The sequence below is a fragment of the Phaenicophaeus curvirostris genome, chromosome 1 (assembly GCF_032191515.1).
Source record: "Phaenicophaeus curvirostris isolate KB17595 chromosome 1, BPBGC_Pcur_1.0, whole genome shotgun sequence".
Taxonomy (NCBI): domain Eukaryota; kingdom Metazoa; phylum Chordata; class Aves; order Cuculiformes; family Cuculidae; genus Phaenicophaeus; species Phaenicophaeus curvirostris.
Window position 1 is genome coordinate 78724656 of NC_091392.1, and position 21221 is coordinate 78745876.

A 21221-nucleotide genomic window follows, 5' to 3' on the forward strand; every position below is an offset into this window, starting at 1 on the left:
GTACATAAGTGTCTTCTTAGTTGTCTAATGGGCAGCTGAGAGATTTCTCCTCTCTTTTCAGCTTTTTTTTTTTCTTTACTTTATTGCATTATCAACACATGAATTAGAATACAAGTAGCTAGAGGGATTTTTCTGGAACGTTTATATTTGAGGATCTGTATTTTCCCCTGGATTGTTGCTGTTTAGATTATGACCTGTTTAACATCATGAAGTGATTTTAAATAAAAAATCTAACCAACAAAAAGATCCTTTTAATATGTGATGAGTTATTGGGATTCCAGTCCAGATCAAGGAAAAGTTGCCTGAAACAAAAATGTAAAGATACAAATGAAAGGCAGCTTTTGCAAATCATTCTGTAGGTGGTGGGTATTTGTATGGAATAATGATATGTAAGATAGAAACAATTAACTCCCCTGCTACTGCAGCCAAGCAAGTAGGCGTATAGGAAGCTGAGCACTAGAAAGAGATCTTGCTAGACCCTTCATACAAGAAGTATTTTCTCTGCATGCACCTGGCAACGATCACCTTGCGATAAGAAGCTGTTAAGAGAGACAGAGCTACTGCACAGCAAGGCAGTCAAATCGTGCTCTGCTGAGATGGCAGCTACCACCAGGCAGGTGGCCTCTGGTCAAACAGTGATGGTGAGCCACCGTGCTTCCAAGTGCCTGAACACCTGGACAAGTATCACTGTTGCTGTCATTCTGCTGATCTCAGTGGACAGGCCATATGAACACCTGTAGCAGCTGTTTTGAATGAAAGGATAGGAAACTGATGTGTCAGATTTTGACAACAAAACATTTTAATTCACAAAATGAAAGACAAAACCTCTTTAAATGAATTGTGAAGCATTTTTGCTTTCAAAAAATAACTCATGAGAATAATTTGCCTTGATTCTACAGTTTCATTAAGCACTGTTTTTTTTTATTTAGCAACTTGTGTTAATTAAATAATGAATAACTTCATTGTGATTTATTGTGTAACTACTGAAAGTAATGTATAACTGGAATAAATTTAAAACTACAGCCTATTAAAAAAAAGAAACACAAGATGACTTTACTACTGCAAATACCTCGAGGAGCTAAGTACTGAAGACAGTTTGCACAGCTGGAGCCCTAAGCTGTGAACTCTCTTTGGCAGTGCCAAAACTGATGTTTGTATTCTGCATCACCTAGAAGAAAGAGCTTGGACTAGGAGACAAAGGCACAACCTCAAGACTTGCCTGTATTTCAGCTGCATTGCTGAAATAAAATAGGAAGTGACAACTCTCTGCAGCCAAGTCTCTGCAGGACAACTCTCTGCGGGGACAACTCTCTGCAAGGATAAACCTCCACAGGGACAATTCTCTGCAGGGATAACTGCCCATGGCGAGCCATTAGGGTTAGGCTTAGGGTTATCCTTTGGGTTAGAGTCAGAGTTAGGGTTATGGTTAGGTTAGGGTTAGAATTAGTGTCAGACTTCAGGTTAGGGATACAGTTGTTGCCATGGAGAATTGTCCCTGCAGAGAGTTGTCCCAGCAAAGAGTAGTCCCATGCATGGAGAGTTGTCCTAGACCCCAAGGAGAAGCCAGGTAATTACAGACCCAGCTTCTCCCAGTGGCAAATGTCTATGTGACCTTTATAACTCATTTGTGATTTGAATGCATACAAATATAAAAGCATTATCTCCATCTTTGCCTACTTCATATAAGATTCTCTGAAACTCCTGGTGACAGTCTTTTTCTGCCCCTGTTGCTACTGTTAAGAGTGCTTTGCAAGTCAGATTTAATGGATGGAGATCTCCTCCTAGAGAGGCACTTCAGAACTATTAGGACAACACTTAACCTGCCAGCCGCACTTCTCAAATTAATAACCCCGCGACTTTGCACTGTTGAGGCCACATGTGGAGAGCTATGTCCAGTTGCGGGATCCTCAGTACAAGAGAGAGATAGATGTACTGGTGGAAGTACAGTCAGGGGCCACAAAGATGGTAAAGAGACTGGAGCATCTCTCTTATGAAGAAAGGCTAAAATAGCTGGGACTGTTCAGCCTGCAGAAGAAAAGGCTCAGGGGAGTCCTACCTATGTTTATAAATACCTCTTAGCAGTGCGTAAAGAAGAAGGTGGAGCTAGGCTTTTCTCAGGAGCATCCACTGAGTGGACATGAGACAATGGGCAAAGAAATGAAATAGATGAAATTCTGCCTGAATATAAGAAAACACTTCTCTGCTATGAGAGTGATGCAGCACTGGGACAGGTGCTCAGGTAGGTTGTGGAGTCTCCTTCCACGGGGATTCAAAACCCAGCTGGACATGGACAACTGGTTCTACTTGACCTGTTCTGAGCAGGAGGCTGGACTAGACAATTTCCAGAGGTCCCTGTCAGCCTCTGTGGTTCTGTGATCCTATGAAAAGGTGCAGAAAGAGGAGTGTGAAAAGAAGTTTGAAATGAAAGAGATTTGCATTTTCAAGCTTATGAAAAACTAGTTGAAACTGCAGTGAATCAATTTTTTTTTAAAAATAACAAGGTACACTACAAAGATTTTATGCTGATTAATAAACGAAATAAAATTTCCTGGGAATATTTACTATACTGTAACAGTATCAAAGACTGATCTTAAGTAGAGAGACTTTATTCACCCTTGAAACTGGAGAACAGTACATTCAGACTTGATATTAGTGGCTGGGAGGAATGTAGAATTGCTAATGCCACAGGGATGTTTCACGATATTGTGACACAGGCAGAAAGCAAGAGAGAAATGGTCAATTTAACTGGCCAACAGAAGCAGAAAAACTTTAGAGCTTGTTCTGCAAAATATGATCGGCATAACTTTCAGGCACTGTAGAGAAGAGAGAACAGGATGGGCAGTTCTCATGTTTAACCTCTTCTGTTCTGCAACACAATTAAGACTGAGGGGCAGAGAACAACCTTGGTGAAGTTTAACAGACATTCATCAATAAACCACCTTTCCAATAAAAGACCGCAAAAAACTTAAAAATAACATTTAAATGAAAGACAAAAGATTTCTTTTTCCAGAATGTCTTAAATAGGGCCTAAAACCTCCTCTTCCATGCTCCTAAATGCTCACTGAAGATTAATACATTTAGCAAAATATGGGATAAGCAGGAAAACATTGTCTACTCATCTTAAGATAGCAGAAATTATGAATTCAATAGGACTATAAGACAGACACAAGGGATTTGGCTTTAAATCAGGAATATTTTTTTTATAATTAAAAAGTTATCCTGTGGATTCCCTCCTATGGGCACTCTGGTCACCCTAAACTCCTTCTCTTTCTGGTCATGATCTTATCAGGCTCTTCATTCAGACTGAACGACCTGGCAACGTAAGGCAAATAAAATTTATAATAGTTCCATATCAGAAAATAAGGTTTCCTCTTCTCCCTCATTCCTATCAACATCCTTTTCTAGTCCTGCATTACTTTTTCCCTCTATCTAGCTCCTCAAGCCCATTCTCTTCTAGATCCCTGCCCCAACTTTCACCAATAATAATGCCCCACTTCTCACACTTTCCTATGATGCTCTTCACAAACTCATTATTTTCCAAAATGTTATCTCTGATAGCCTCTGCAGACATGCTCTTTTCTCTTTTTTCCCTCTAATTGTTTCCTCAGGTTCTTGTCCCATGTTTTCATACTACTGCAGCTTTTGAATAGTATTTTTGGTTTTGGTATCTGCACCTTTTTCCTCCACTACTAAGATTTCCAGTAGTGTTATCACTATGTCATAAACGTTTCCCTTTACTCTTACTGACCCACTTCTCTCTCTCTTTGCCACCTTTGAATTTAGTTGATATCTCTCCGTTTAGGTGTTTTTACATTCACTGCAGTTTCTGATAACCAAAACGTAAGTACTTTCTTTAGCAATATCACCACGTTCATTATTTAACTGTTTCCTATATCTGTCCTTGAATGTCTAATCTGCACCACAATCCTGTCACCTATGTCTTCTCTCCAGCTTCACTAAAAAATGAAGCTCATATTTAGGGAATAGTGTATAGATATCTCCCCTCAATTTTTATGTCCTCTTGTATATACACGGAACCTTACAGAATAAGCTGATGGACCTAAAAGGAGGAGTATGGACACAGCAATGTGTGATTGTCTGTCTGAGGTGCTCCACTTTTAAGATTTCTAAATTAAAATATCCCAAAAGGAATTATTCTGCAAAAGGGCACTGATATTATTCAGACTCACCACATACCTTAGAAACTTTTAGCAAAGAAGTACATTACGTACAGAAAAGTGTAGTTACTTGTAATAATGTCATTAGTCATATGTAAGTGTAATAAAACACACATTGCATAGATGGTTTAAGTTTGTTCTAAACCCATAACTCTGACGGCATCTCTGACCAACCTGGACAGTGTGTGGAGAAATTCTGAATTATGGTGCAGCATGTAGGTATACTAAGTAGTGATGACAATTGTATTGTGACTATGAAACCATACAATGAGCCTATTTTCTCTGGGAATTGCCTCAGTCTCAAAAAGACATTCTTCCTTCCTCAGAAGACTCTGGCCTGAATTTACCTGACTGATGCAATGGAAAACACAATTTCATTTATCACCTTTCTTTCCTCTTTTTTCTTATCATGGTGTCTCCCCTGACACCTGAGTATGCAATAAAGAAAAATAAATTAAAAAAATCCTGTCATTTCCACCTAGCTGCCCTTCTAGCACTTTTGCAGAACGTAGTGTGTGCCGACAGCTGTGCAAATGCAAAGGAAGGTGAAGGAAGCCAAATTATTATGATGATAATTGATAATAACATGGACCTTTGGGCTTCTCAGCTTCTCCATTAGCTTCCTAGTAGGCATGGTCTTGCACACAGAATGGATGACAAAGTGGGCAGGACAGCCAGATCTCCCAATTTAGCTGAAAGCTGATAACTGAGATTCCACACCCTGAGCCATGACACAGGTTCGATGTCTATCAAATGAGGAGGTGCTGCCACCATACAAGGCTGCAGCTTTGGCCCAGCAACCAGAAAAGTCAATGCCAATGTACATAACTTGTTCCAGAGGCCCATGTTCCAGTAGGGCTGCAAATATCAAACAGTGTAAAGTAACACCAGAAACATGTAAATCAGTCTTCAGCTCATGACTAATGGTGGCTTCTTTTTTGTCCAGTGTCAAAGGTTATCTTGCTGGAAGCACCAGCAGCCTTGTCGGCCTTTCCTTGTGCTCTAAGGAAGCAGGCTATTAGCTGCTAACATATAAAGCAAAACCTCACCAGCCTTCTTCAAACAGAAACACAAGTTGGAGAAAAGAAAGAAATTAAATGGAACAAGGCAACAGATGGTGTTAGCACAGGGAAAAGGAACAGAATGGTTCGAGACCCTTCCCTTGCCTGCATTCACGTTAGTTATATTAACATCCTCAAGATAGGTTAGTGCCTTTCTACCACATGGTGTACAAACCATGGGGTCATGCAAGAAACAAGTTTTTGTTAAAATGACAGATTTGTTCCTTTGGTACACAAATATGAGGGTTATGTCAGATAATCTACAGACCAAAGCAAGGCAACACTAAATAAATAATAAAACAGAAAACATCTTCAGTGTTCTTTCACTCCAATTAGCAGCCTCCACACTTCCTACTGAGCGAGTAGGATCCTGTTCCATCAACTAAAAACTGTCTTTTCTCTGATCCAAGTACTGATTCATTCACCATGACAGTGATTGCAGCAGATTTAGGGGACACTGCTCCAGAGGGAGTGATGCTGCACTAGTTTGCCATGGAGAACCTTTACTACTTACGGTAAGGAGCAAGATGCACGAGCGAGAGAATGGAGAAAGAGATAGTCAAAGGAGATGCAAAAAGAGAAATCTGGCATGATTTTGTTAAGCCAAAATCCATAGGACTAACAGAGTCTTGCTGTATATTTGCTGATAAATGTAGCACACTTGACAAGGAAATGGTGAAGAGGCAAAGGTGCCTGGTAATTCTGGACTTGTGCTCAGTTTTCAGCAGTCAGCCCCCTCATAATGTGTGGTTCCAGAAAAAGCTTTGCGGGGAAAAGGCAAAAGGGATGAGGTCTACTTGTATTATCCACTGTAATCCTTGGCAGTATAACTGTGGTCAATACAAAGAAAAGCAGTAGCATTTTACAGTATTTCTAGTTACACCCAGAAATATCTGCTCCCCATTATCAGCAGCCTCAGAGTCTCCCCATATTCTCTCTGAATTATCAGAGACATTTAACAAGAGTCCTCTGATCTTTCTAATTAGGAGCACAGAACAAATGGATCTGAGAAACAACCTGGCAGCAGCGAGCAGCCTTGGTTCACTGCACACAGGGCATGGAAAAAGCACTGCTCTCAGGGACAAGGCAAAAGCTACAAGCAGTGACTCAGCATTAGCCCAGTAACTGCCCTCAAGGGAATTCGAGACAGTCCCTCCAAACATTCCTGTCTATTTCTGCACACAACAGACAACAAAAAGTACTCCTTGAAACAATTTCTTACCTCTGACAAATCTACACCTCCCACCATCTAATGAACACAACAGCGTTCAAGCTTTGCCTTGTAATCCACATCTAGGGTGAAGCTGATACTGAAATGTGGTTTTCTGCGTAACAGCTGCCTTCTGTGCCATGCAGACATGGCATTTCATTAAGCACAGGGTAATAGCTCGATTCCCTTAGGGACTCACTGCTGGAAAATAGAACATCTTTCATAAATAGGCAAGGTCACCATGCACCACACATCCCTCAATGCTCATTTTGGAGTTGATGCTGACATAATTGAGTATCTGTTCATTATATGTTTCATATTAATGCAATAATTCATCTTTATGTAAAACTAATTTTACAAGCTCTGAGGAAAACCAGTATTATATTACATTTCAATGCCATGGGTTTAGCTAATCCAGAATACAACAGAAGAATTCTGATTTATGCCCATATTATTTTTCATATTTTATTCTTCACATTGAACTCAGAACTTCAAAAGTTCCATGCAATAAACATAGAATCATAGAATCATAGAATCACCAGGTTGGAAAAGACCCATCGGATCATTAAGTCCAACCATTCCTATCAAACACTAAACCATGCCGTCCAGCACCTCGTCCACCTGTCCCTTAAACACCTCCAGGGAAGGTGACTCAACCACCTCCCTGGGCAGCCTGTTCCAGTGCCCAATGACCCTTTCTGTGAAATGTTTTTTCCTAATGTTCAGCCTAAACCTCCCCTGGCAGAGCTTGAAGCCATTCCCTCTTGTCCTGTCCCCTGTCACTTGGGAGAAGAGGCTAGCATCCTCCTCTCCACAACTTCCTTTTAGGTGGTTGAAGAGAGCAAAGAAGTCACCCCTCAGCCTCCTCTTCTCCAGGCTAAACAACCCCAGCTCCCTCAGCTGCTCCTCATAAGGCCTGTTCTCCAGCCCCTTCACCAGCTTCATTGCTTTTCTCTGGACTCGCTCCAGAGCCTCAATATCCTTCTTGTGGTGAGGGGCCCAGAACTGAACACAGGATTCAAGGAGCGGTCTCACCAGTGCCAAGAAACATTGGAAAAGCACAAACTATTTTGCCCCTTCACATCACATCACCCTTGTGTAACTTAGTCATCTTTCAGCATATCCCCATGTACACACTGTGAACAAGACAATTTACAAATGTGAAACCTCGAAGTTAGAATAAAAAGATAGAAAGTACAAAAATTTCAGACATATATGAAGAGAGAGCAAAAATGACAGGCAAATTTTTTCAAAATATTTTTTATTACTATCAAAACTCATGAGTCCCCAGAGGACGTTACCTGAAGAACCTAAGCATTGCAACTAATACCTGCCAATTTACTTCTCTGCTTTCATCTTATTTCATCCCAACTACTACTTTTATCTATTTGTTTAGAATGTTTAGAATCTGGCAACTCGTTTTTCTCTGTTCCTCTCATTCCTGGGAAACTTCACTTCTATATGTGAAAAATTAAGAAATTCCAGAGCATAATACTAGGTTACGGCATAATATAAAAGAAGGAGGAGTTACTTTCAAAGTGAATGGGTGATTGGTCAGTAGAGAAAACCACATAGAGTAGAATATGAAATTAGAAATGAAGTACTTTCTCCTAAAATCAGATGCAAATCCCAGATGGCATTCCATCCAACAGTTTATGAGCAAAAATAATATATATGAAGTAGAGAGCAGAAATTATATATACACACATAAGGAAGAGAGGAGATTTTATGCTGAATTTTCCTGTGCGTACTAAAATATATGCATTCTTCATCAGCAATTATGATCAGGGATGCCAAATGCAAATGTTGCCTGAAGACTCGGAATAAGCTTTCGCTGCATTTTTTATTTGTTATATAGCTTAAGGCTTTCCCAAACTGGTGCACATTGACATTTTCCAACTGAGGATAAGAAACATCTGTATTTGAACACGCATTCACTCACACTGAGTGAAGTGATGAAGCTGAGCTTTGTCTCACTGTGACAGGTTAGAACACGCTCTATAACTGTTTCTTTGTCTCTCCCCTCCCATGCTTTGCTCCCAAGCTATGGGGTTAGTCTTGGGCTTTTTGTGTCAAACCTGTACAGGAAACTTAACTGGAAACAAGATGCAAACATGTTAAAAATAATGTTTACTGTCCTGATAATCTGCCATCAAATTAATTGTTGCTGGAATTAACAGTTTCACTTCCAGAAAAAAAAAACAACCAAAACCTGTCAACATTTTCACATGGAAATAACCTTTGAAGAGTTGGGCTTCTGCCTTAGAGAAATATTTTTTGCTTTATCTTTAAAAGATCAGATTCAAAAAGCCACTGCTTTCCTTGGAGACCTGAATGAGATGTGAGCACACCCCTAGAGGTTTTTTTTCTTTTTAAGGCTGCAAAAATCTAACTTAGACACTCACCTCTCTTTTTTGTTCATATGAAAAACATTGAAGCAGGCTGTAAAGTTCAAGGAGAGGTTATCAAGTCCCATTTGCTGTTGGCACGTCTAAAACTGCTGACACATTCTCAGGAAAAAAAGGGTACATCTAGTACAGCTGCAACAATAAAACAGCTACTAGGGAACTTCACCTAGAGCTACCACCACTGCTAAGCAGTACCAGCCAACTGAAGAGATAATGTTTGAATATGAAGTTTTTAAAGGGGAAAAAGAAAAAGAGTTCATGAAAGCAAAATGCTGCTATTCTTGCAAGAAGGGTATCTGCTAAGGTAACATGCTTTTGAAAAAATTAGTTCTAAACAAACAGCAATGCAAAAAGGAAGAAAAACAATTGCATCGCTACACTGTAAAATGCTGCATGCTTCTCAAAATCAGACAGATCCAGGTTCATTTACATACAATATTTTTGTTTTAGACACAACAAAAAAAATACAGTGGTTAGAGCAGAAGATGGTATTCTGTTATTTGTGAATTGAGTATGACAGAAGTCCTCTGCTTCATCCAGCTAAATGGATTTTGGATTAGACTCCAGAATAAAATACAGAAACTTACCTTGCATTTCAACATGTTAGCCACTCTCTCTTGCATTGATTGTCCAGCCTTTGGCCTGACAAGTATATAAACTGCTTTCACCTCAGGGCTGGAGCGCAGAAGCTTTTCCACCAGTACTTTGCCCATAAAACCTGTAGCTCCTGTGATAAGTACGGTCTTTCCATTGTAATAAGCTGAGACTGAAGACATGATGCTTTCCTGTTCTGTCCTTCCTTTAACTTCCTGCAAGGGGTACCTGAGAAGATGCAGAAATAAAGCTTTATGGGCTTTTCAGTTAAGACATAGATCAATTATTTGGGAACTACAGTCCAAGATAACCTTTCTTAGTCAGCTATGGCAGCTCATGTTAGTCAACAGCGATTTTAAAGATGATTTTTTTTAAAAGCTTATACTATGAAAACAAACCACAAAAATTAAAAAGGTTGATCGGAGAAGCTTAAAAAATCATGCTTTGTTTTAGCCTCCGTATTACACCATAGCTGCACCCGGCAGTCACGATTCAGAACACAGCTTGTGTTATCCAAAACTCCTCACAGCAGATGCTCACTGCAGTGCTGAATACCATTTATCTCATTCACTGTGCCATGAAGATATGCAGTTATCCCTACAAAACAAAGTAGAAATATCTCTCACAATCACTGTAGGTATAAACACTGTGGTTTCCACTTGAATTCCACTGTGCCAAGCAGATGCATTTCTTGTCAGACACCACTTTGCTATGTGCTTAGCTTTTTCCTGTTGTCTAGGCTTGGAATAAATCCATGAACAAAACTCTTCATCACAGAAGACACAGTGCAATGCCATGCTCTGGTGTGTAGGTCATCACTCATGATTGGTTGTTAAGGCCAAAATTCATCCCACTTAGCTCTAAGGAGCATAGGTGTCACATGCTTTCTCTGGAGAGTTTAGCTTGTTTAGCTGCCCTTTGGAGATCCATTGACTCCATAAGGGGGCTGAAATGACTAGGCTCCCACATGAAGTGTCCCAGTTAAGTATTTTAATTAGGCATAATGTTTTCAAGCCTACATGTCCCTAGCCATCGTGATTCAAACTCCAAGTTGATTAAATGGCAAACAAGGCTGGACTGGATCTTCCTAGAATAGACCTTCTCTCGATTAAACTAACCGAGGGGAAAAAAAATTCTCCCATCTTTGAAGTGCTGCAGACTACAGCTTGCACAAACCACTTCCACTGCAAAGAAAAGGCTCATGAAAAATATAAATAAATGTTTTGGAAAAAAACTACTAAATTTGAAACACAAAGAAACAATTACTGTAGGACACTGTCAATCAAGTACTCAAGAACCTGGACAACAATCTTCGGGTACCTCAGAAAAAACTGTCTTCTTCCTGCAAAAGCTCTCGTTGTCCATTTCAAGCTTCTCAACATGACATGAGTCAAATGTATGCTAATAAAATGCAAATATACCAAAACAGAAATAAAGCATTTGCTATATTTTTGCGGTCTGCAAGGATTCCCTGTTCTCTCGATCCCTTTTCCATTTCTGAAAACTAATAAACCATACAAGGACAGTGAAGTCACTGAATGCATGTTTCTAATGGGCTATAGCCCAGACATAACCGAAGACTCAAGCTCAACAAAATATTGTTCTTTCCCCATGCTGACTGGGACTGCAGTACCAAGCATGAAACAAATGAAAATCCCCAAATGTCTTTATCGATAATGAACCATCAGGGGTACCATCCAATTTAGAAAGTGGATCAAGTAGAAATACTTCTGAAGGACACTACTTTAGAAATAAATAGCTGTGGGTATTCTGGATCTGTGAATTCAGGCATTAGCCTACTTTCAGATATGGCCTAGATCACAATTTAAATAAATATAATAGACTTGTCTAGGCCTATTAAAAATGTGTTTTTATCAAAGAGCCATTTCGGAGGTTAATCAAGCAGGTAAAAATATTAGATAATTCACTTATTTAGAATAAAATGTTACATTTTGTTCAGGTTCGGGAAAACAGTGATATTGGAAGGCAGGAACCTGCAGAACCTGGAAGTGTGGGAAAGAGTGTGCACATCCAAGAGTGAAGAAGTTTGGTATGGCACACGCCCAGCAAAGCAGGAAAAGTAATGAGAGCAGTCCTTAGTCACTAGAGGCCATACGAATTCTACTTAACATAAGGAAATGAAAAGATTAAATGTAAGTCCACTTGCAGTCACTGAATACTTCCTTCAAACTCATACTGAGAAGATCATATCTTTCTAACTCACCTAATATTCTGCTAGAAAAATGGTATATTTATAAAGTACTTTGCACCACAGACTTGGGAGATTAGCAGTGTTTAAAAGGCATTAGTTTCCTTCCCACACTTCAGTAGTACAGAACCTTTCCAACCTGCACCACTAAGCATTAGTGCTTGGTATCACAGAATCACAGAATCATAGAATAGTTGGGGTTGCAAGGGACCTTAAAGATCATCTAATTCCAATCCCCCTGCCATGAGCAGGGACATCCCACTAAATAAGGTTAGCCAAGGCCCTATCTGACCTCACTTTGAACACCTCCAGGGATGGGGCATCCAACACCAGCCTTGACAACCTCTTCCAGTGTCTCACCACTCTCATGGTGAAGAAATTCTTCCTAATGTCTAGTCTAAATCTTCCCTTCTCCAGTTTATACCCATTTCCCCTTGTCCTATCACCACAAGCCTTTATGAATAGTCCTTCTCCAGCTTTCTTGTAGACCCCTTTATGGTACTGGAAAGTCACTATAAGATCTCCTTGGAGCCTTCTCTTCTCCAGAATGAACAAGCCCAACTCTCTCAGCCTGTCCTCAAACGGAAGGTGCTCCAGCCCTCTGATCATCTTCGTAGCCCTCCTGTGGACCCGTTCCAACAGCTCCATATCCTTCTTACGTTGAGGATTCTGGAACTGGACACAGTACTCCAGATGAGGTGTCACAAGAGAGGAATAGAAGGGCAGAATCACTTCCCTTGACCTGCCAGCCATGCTTCTTGTGGTGCAGCGCAGGATACAGCTGGCCTTCTGGGCTTCAAGTGCATATTGCTGGCTCATGTCAAGCTTCTCATTGGCCAGCACCCCCAAGTCCTTCTCTGCATGGCTGTTTTCCTGAAATTTAGTGTCCTGGCTATACTCCTCAACTGTCCCATATCCCTCTGGACCTTGAACTCCACCACTGCATGATCACTGCAGCCCAGGCTGCCTCCAATCCTGATATCACTGATGAGTTCACTTGTATTGGTGACCATAAGGTCCAGTATTGCATCTCCTTGGGTGGGGGTCTCTATCAGCTGGACTAAGAAGTTACCCTGAATGCACTCCAGGAGTTTCCTGGATTGTCTACTGCTTGCTGTGCTACTTTTCCAGCATATGTCAGTGATTGAAGTCCCCGAGTAGGATGAACGCTTGCGAGCGTGAAGCTTCCTGTAGCTGGAGGAAGAAGACTTCATCAGTTGGCTCCCCTTGATTGGGTGGCCTGTAGTATACATCAACCACAAGGTTCCTGTTGGTTCTTCTGTCCTTAATTTTGATCCACAAGGCTCTCTACCTGTTCGTGGCTACTCTTCAATGACAGCTCTTCACATTCTATCCCTTTCCTGAGATAGAGGGCAACACTTCCACCCCTTCCTCCCTATCTGTCCCCTCTGAACTTCTTATAGTTTTAGGCTACTACAAAAATAACTTAGGATTTCAGAATGTGGACATCAATTTATCATATTGTTTCATGTGGATTCTCTGTTTGAGTTATTCAAATAAGGCTTCATTTATTTTGGCCAGATGTTTAAAGTGTAGAATAACTAAAAAAAAAAAAAGAAAAAAAAAAGAAAAGCTTAAAAAACCCACACTAATTTAAAGTGTCCTTAAAACCCTAAAATTAACTTTACAGTCACTTTTCATTAAGCAATTTGACAAGAAGTACACATACATAACTGACAGGTTTTCCCTATGTAGTCTGAAACCATTTTAAACATTTGTCTTAAAAAGGTCAAGAAAACAATTGCATCTCCCAAACTGTTCTGGTACGATAACAATGGCAACACCAAACACAGCCACAAAAACCTGAACTTCTGCGGCAGTCTGCTGCTCCTCTTGATTAGGGTTAAATGAAGAAGTAAGAAAAAACATGTCCTTTCTTTTTTGTATAATAAAACAATCCAAGTCAGACAGCATACTGTTCACAGGGCCAATTTCATAGTTGGATCCGGTTGCCTGTGGGCTCACCCCCAATAAAAAGCCCTGGGGAACAAGATGAATTTTGCATATTACAGGATCAGATTTATTTCTCCTTGCAGCACTTTTCTTTTCCCTTTCCTAAGTTAGCTTAGAACAAAATACAATAATCTTGCACCAATATGATACCATGCCAATTATCAGCAACGAAAATCTGTATTTGCTTAATTTGTTAAAACAAACTAATGTTTTGAGATCATGACACAAAAGCCACAATGCTGCAATCTGCTACATTTAGACAGATGCCTGAATATCCACTGTCCAAACAAATTTTTAAAAGGATTTTACTAGGTTACAAATTCAAAAGCAGATTCCAGCTTACATTTAGGATTGCTAAAATGTTTTCCCTTTAACTTTGTCATGGAATATTGACTTTTTTCAGAACCATCTTTGTTTTTTATATTTCTAAGAGTGTGATTTTATAACAATACATTTATTTTCCTCTGCTTCATATGATTTCGTTTGGCCTTTGTAAAGAAAGCACTGAAGAAGCCATGGCGTTTTTAAGGAACCATAGGATTTCTCAGGGCAAAATGTGTGACTGAAGTAACGCAGGTTGACTTGACCCTTTGGGTGTCTACTTCAAAATACAAGGGACTATATGCATTCATTTTTTACTTTTTACACTCAGTCAAAGGAAGAAAAAGTTGTTTCCTGCAGAGGCTTGTAATTTGCTTTTCGTTTTAAGGAATAAATAGTCAATAACGGGCTTTAACTATTTCCCAGGCAATTAAGCTGCAAGGGATTAAGCGTGTGGTAAGAGAAAACTATTTGAAGTCTAAATCATGGTCAGCAGTTGCAGTGAGTTGACCCTTATTGAGGTGAAAATACTGTTTCAGAGCCTGAGGTTCCCATCTCTTCTAAACTGACTGAGTGCAAAAAGGCCGTTGAATGATGGAGAAAAGCCCACATACGGGCTTCCTAAAGCACAGCTCAGACGATTAATTACAGGCAACTTTGATCGTTTAGGTACTAATCAGAGCAGGAAAGTGATCACTGATGCCATTTGAACTACTGAACAGAGCATCTTTGCAGCAGTACACATTTCACTGATGCTGACTCAACTCCAACCGTAGTGTGAAATAAACACCTTCTGGACAGCCAGCCAGGCATCACACTGAGCATCTCTGCAGGTACAAGTATGCAAGCTGCTTTAAGGGTAAAGCTCTGCTACTGATGCCTGTAACAGTCTTCTCTGGATCAGTTATGAAGGATGAACTACAGTGCTGCATTACAAACAAAGCCACCAACATAATATTTTGCTCCTGCAAAAGAAAATCTTCGTATTTTCTGACGGAACAATAAAGCAGATTATTCCCCCCAACAAGAGCTGATACAACTGAACTCATATTTAATAAAACAACTGATACACTGTACTCATCTTCCTCATACATCAACATGCCAAATCTGCATTCACCTTACAATGGCATAATGCTGACAGACTGCTATCAGAACCACAGCAATGGGAAAGGAAATGCGTATCTGAACCTCATTGACAACTGCTACTGCTGCTGCCCAGATGCAGGTCCATGGCTGCAGGATGATAAACAAGATGGCAAAATGCAGCACAAGCAATGAAGCATGGGTACACTGAAGCAGGTTAATAGGTGGCCAAGAAGGTCAGTAGCATCTTGGCCAGTATCAGAAACGTGGCCAGCACGATCAGGGAGTGATTCTGCCCCATTGCTCAGCACTGACGAGGCCACACATTGAATACTGTATTCAGTTTTGGGCTCCTCATTGTAAGAAAGACATTGAGGTCCTGGAGCGTGTCCAGAGAAGAGCAGCGAAGCTGGGCAAGGGGCTGTGGAACAAGTCTTATGAGCAGCAGCTGAAGGAACTGAGTCTGTTTTGCCTGGAGAAAGGGTGGATGAGGGAAGACATTATTACTGTCTACACCTGCCTGAAAGGAGTTTGTAGAGAAGTGCATTAGGAAAATTAAGCTGCACCAGGGCAGGTTCGGATTGGACATTAGGAAAAATTTTTACCCAGAAAGGGTTATGAAGCACTGAAAAGTTTGCCCAGGGAGGTGGTTAAGTCATCAACCTTGGAGGTGTTTATAAGACAGGCAGATGAGGTACTAAGGGATATGATCTAGTAGTGGACATGTATGGTTGGGCTTGATGGTCCCAAAGGTCTTTTCCAACGTAGTGATTCTATGATTTCACTATGGCTTGGCCCCCTATTAAGATCTCCATGCTCTACTCAACTAGGACAGCGGCCATTTCAGAAGCTTATCTGTTGAGATATTTGCCTTGTCAACTCAACAGCACAAAATGGTAAAAAAAAAAAAAAAGTTTTGTGCAAGACCAAAGGATTTTATGCCTGTAAATATATATCTAGATGCACAAATGGCCTTTCTGGCATATTTTTCTACTTAGTCTGGTTTTGATGAGTTTTTCTCACATCTGGTGCATTTTCACATGTGCAATTTTTGCAAACAAGAGGGTCAAACTGTTAAGATTAGTCTTTTATACATCATATTAAATGTAATGAACCAGCTTCAACTAAATGGTTGGACTTGATGATGCGGTGGGCCTCTTCCAACCTGGTTATTCTATGATTCTATGACAAATTTGCAATTAATGTAATGTTATTTGTATAACATTTTGGAAACAAAGCTACAGACAGACAGAGTCCTTTAAAACAAAATAATCTTTAGCCACTTTCCAAATATAAATTTTAATCTTGGGTGGAATTATCCAATCATACATAAGACAGTTTTCTTTAATCAGAATTCAGGAGGAGTCATAACAAACCTGGGACATGCAGAAAAATCAAAAAATCCTCTATCGCTTCAGAGAACTTGTATGACTCAAGTCAGAAGCAGCAATATAAAGTGGTCACAAAATAGTTCAAAGCCATCAGTTTGCGTCCTCGATCTATTAATTATTTTATGACTTTAAAATGGACTGAACACTGAAGATGCCTGAACAATGTATCTTCATATAATTCCCTCCCCCCCGCCCCGCCCCCGCCAGGATGTGTGGCTGACACTCTACAAAGAATGCACATAGTTACAACACACAAAAGCAATTCTTTCCAATATGTGTTCTGTATCTGCAAGCATTTGCATATAGTTTCTTGTAAGTTAATCACCAGCAAGTAAACAATCCCACCACTACGATTTTGTTGTTCTTAAGAACAACATGATCTTTTCACTTTGCTGATGAGTTGAGGTGGATACTTGAACAATGACCCATTCTCCTCCAATTTTAATGCACATACAGCAATTGTATGGTTTGAAGCAAATTAGTATAATCCAAGGAACATAGTACATGGATGAAGTAGCAGGAATAGTGTTAGAAACTCCACACCTGCACACCACCTCCTGTGGAGCAAAGTCCAGTCTTAAATAAGGCAACTTGCCAGCCTTCTGACTCCTGGAGTAACAGAATGCTCCATTCCATGCTTGAAGAATAAAAATTAAAATGTGAAAGGAAAATGCAGCAAGCATCTACATGTTTCATTTATGTGCTGGCACTAGAAACGTGGGACATAACAGCATCTTTCAATTCACAGTGAAATCTCAGGTGTATGCAGGTGCATTAGTTGTGCCTGCTCTGTCATTTGAGATGCTTTCTGTGGATGTCATGGTTTTGTTGAGCATCAGGCTCTGCTTCAGAGATTTTAAGAATTATTTTCAGCCCCAGGACATCTGGAAGTAATAGAGCATGCCATAGCCTTAAAGTCACAGAACAGAGCCTCCCACCATGCCTAGCAACAACTGTGTCAGTGACTTGGTTTTCATCATCGTAACTGAACTCCTGGCTTGTCAGCAACATCAGGAGGAAGCTTATGTCACTCAGCTCCATTGATTTTATTTACTGCTCTGAACTCACAATCAAGGTAGTTCCACTGCAGTGACCAACATTTCAACTGGGATTAACATTAATTAGCTTAGTTTGAGCCCTTATATATAAAATACGGTCTGCGTTTTCACTAATAGATAACAGTGGCTCAGAACAGAAAAGGGCTGTAGTTCAACGCTGCATAACATTTTTGATAACTGCACTGCTAGCATGAACAAGCAGATACCATCAAAAAAGTATGTACTGAGGTTATACAATGTATTTTCAAAGGTCTTTAGGCACATAAAGATTTGTGTAGTACATGATATTTGGAAATAAGCAGAGAAGATTTTGCTGATAGCAGAAAATGAAGCAAAGAGGATGTTAAAATCTAGGGACAAATTAAAAGATCTTTATGGTTTGCTAAATGTCCACAGATTTTTAATAACACTAACAACCAAACAACAATAAAAAACCGGCAAAGATAACCCTTCTTGCACTTAGCTACAGAAATAAAAAGGTCACAACCCATCCTTTGTACAAGCACTATAGATGCTAATACAGCTCAGAGAAATAAAATCCTGTGATTCAAAGATGGGCACGTTTACAGCCAGACTAAATTCCTGATGATAATCCTCTTTACAAAAAAGATTTTGCTCCAAGCAATTCACACCAAATATAAATGTTGTTGCTAGCAGCCTGAAGGTTAAATCACTTTCCTCCAGCTAATATATTTCAAATAATTCTTTGTTTGCCAACAGTACTGACTCAGCTCCATAACAGCATACCCAAGTAACAACAAGCAAAACTCTCATTACTCCTGGAAATTCTTCATGGCTTGAAAAATGACACTAGTTTTGAAAACCATTTCAATTTATTACAGTTAAACCTAAAAAGACAGTGCAGTGTGGCAGCATAATTAAAGGCTAGACACAACAAGCAGCATGCACAGCCACATCCTGTGAACCGCTCAATGTTACATGACGTACGGCTGAAAGCTCTCAGTCCTTTGGAAACCAAGGAGAGTTATAGTTTCTGGGCTAGAGATCTGCCCACATAAGAAGACCCAGATAGAGGGGAAAAGCTTCAATTGGAAGATTTGGTCATTTATTAGGCATAACCTGTACAACTTCACAGATCATCTGACTCTCCTAAGTAGTCCAAACTGTTCAATCACTGTTAAGAATTAGAGGAGAAAGAATGAAGCACAAGGGCCAGTGATGTAACACAACCCAGGAGGAGCATTTTGATTTTTTAGTGAAACCTGTCAGTCTCTCTCAGTCTCAATATACTCTCCCTAAAACTGATGAAAACAAGCCTATAACCATTTAAGAGCTGAGATGGGGCAATTGTGCTAAGAACATACCTACGTGTGTGCGATTTTAAAGAACAAGTATTCCTTAGTAGCTCAAGTACGGATGTATTCTGCTACATCCCTATTTAATTAGCTAACTGATAAAAACAGCAGCTCCCAGAGACATCAAAGGAGTGGCTTCTGCAGGCCCCTTTCAGCATCACACAGGACAGCATCTGTACCCACTCTTTTTTTTTCAGCATGCACTTGGAGGTAGTTGTTGCAAGGCCATTGAGCAAGTTACAGGATCAAAGCTTAAGCGCTGTGCATAAAAGAGTTTTTGCTCTGCCTCAGCATAATTAAATGCACACATATTACATCAGAGCATTTCTGCAGGCAATCCTTTCTCTTCTTCTACCAGTTCACTCTCCACAGCCATTATCACCTTGCTCTTTCTCCTTTAGCTGTGACTAGGATTTCTACAACCAGTAGTCCTTTCCTGAACCTCTAAAACAATACCCTTGCCATATCCACTGCACATCAATCACACTGCATCTTAGCATTGCAAAAGGGAGGTCTCTTGGTGCTTAAGCCAAAGGTCTATGAATCTTTCTATTATATTAGGGTGGTCGGCCACAGTTATTTCCCTTTAAAGATCCCAGCTGATAACTTTGTAATTGCACCCAGCACGTCTTAGCACAGTATAAGAAGATATTCTGTCCTTTTCCACCAAGTAAAAAAATATTGGCACTATCATTTATGACATTTGTGGGAAGAAATAAACCAAGCTGGGCAGAAGTGTTGATCTGCTTGAGCACAGAAAGGCTCTGCAGAGGAATCTGAACAGTCTGGATTGATGGGCTGAGGCCAACTGCATGAGGTTTAACAAGGTCAAGTGCCAGGTCCTGCATTTTGGTCACAACAACCCCATGCAATGCTACACGCCTGGGGAAAAGTGAGTGGAAAGCTACTCAACAGAAAAGGACCTGGGCGTGTCCGTATGAGACAGCAGTATGCCCACATGGGCGAGGCCTGCAACAAAAATGGTGTGGCTAGCAGGGGTACCAGGGAAGTGATCATCCCCCTATACTCAGCACTGGTGAGGCTGCACCTGGAATACTGCATCCAGTTTTGGGCCCTTCACTACAAGAAAGACATTAAGGTGCTGAAGTGTGTTCAGTGGAGGGCAATGAAGCTGTCGAAGGATCTAGAGAAAAAGTCCTGTGAGGAGCAGCTGGGGCTGTTAAGTCTGAAGAAAAGGAGGCTGGTGGGAGACCTTACTGCCCTCTACAACTACCTGAAAGGAGGATGTAGCAAGGTGAGTGTTGGTCTCTTCTGCCAAGTAACAAGTGATAGGACAAGAGGAAGTGGCCTCAAGCTGCACTCGGGGAGATTTAGATTGGATATTAGGAAATATTTCTTCAACAGGAGGGTTATCAAACACTGGAACAGGCTGCCCAGACAAGTGGTTGAGTTGCTATCTCTGGAGGTGACTGCAGAGGTAGTGCTTAGGGACATGATTTACTGGTAGACTTGGCAGTGTTAGGTTAACAGTTGGTCTCTATCTTAAAAGGTCTTTTCCAACCTATGATTGATCCAGTTTAAGAATACCTGCATACAGCTAGAGGGTAACAAAAGCCTGAACTGTTGTGGAATTATTTTCAAGCCCCACTTTTAGAACAGCTTAACCAGCATAGCTGCTGTGAAGGACAGCAGCAGCAGGATTGCTACCTCCCCACTGATTTCCACATTCCAGCACTTACAGAAAGTCATCCCTCAGTGGCTCCAAACGAGAATGGGTAAATGAAATTGAAAGCATTTAAAAACAGTAAATTCCTGTAACAAATCAAAACAAGTAGTGATTGATAGCAGCAATGCAAGTATTTGTGTGATTACAGCAGACATGTTGTTCACGAGCCACACACTTGAATCTGAGCTTCTTTTGACCTGTACAGCCGAAGAAGGTGATTCAATTATTTGTGCAGTGATCCAGAGGCTGACAAGGTCAGTCTCAGGGTGAAAATTAAAAGTAAAATTTGTACTGGCTTAGAACAAAATAAATAGACCAAAAACTCAGGTGCACAGCCAAGGTATAGGGGTTCAACTTCCCAAAGTTGCAAAGAACAGATATCAATCTGTTCAGATCACAATCTGGTCCCTGAACACAGCCAAGGTCACTCGGATTCAATCCGACACACACTGATGCCAGTCAAGAAAACACAGTAAGGTAGATGTGAGAGAGACAGAGAGCAATCGGGGAAGGAGAGAGAGAAGAGGAAAAGAAAGAGTAGCCACATCAATGGGCAGCAGCAGTTCCTCAGGAACATGTGGTCACTGCAGCAGCAGCTTGTTCCAGGCCACATGGTCAGGCTGATCCCATTGAAGTGATAGGTGCACACGTCCCGTGTGGCTCCTTGCGAGTTCTTTTATAAAGGGTGACCAAGGTCACAATTGTCTTTTATATGGTATACAATAGCTATA

At 40.5% G+C, this 21221-nt stretch overlaps 1 protein-coding gene across 4 annotated transcripts in view; it reads right to left on the reverse strand.

The window, feature by feature from the left end:
- FAR2 (fatty acyl-CoA reductase 2) overlaps positions 1 to 21221 on the reverse strand; it is a 150000-nt gene that overhangs the window by 72054 nt on the left and 56725 nt on the right. For all 4 annotated transcript variants that reach the window (XM_069864254.1, XM_069864239.1, XM_069864248.1 and 1 more), the window contains exon 2: positions 9445 to 9679. In XM_069864254.1, coding sequence (XP_069720355.1) covers positions 9445 to 9633 — 189 coding nt within the window. In that variant the 5' untranslated portion in view covers positions 9634 to 9679. The remainder of the gene's footprint in view (positions 1 to 9444; positions 9680 to 21221) is intronic.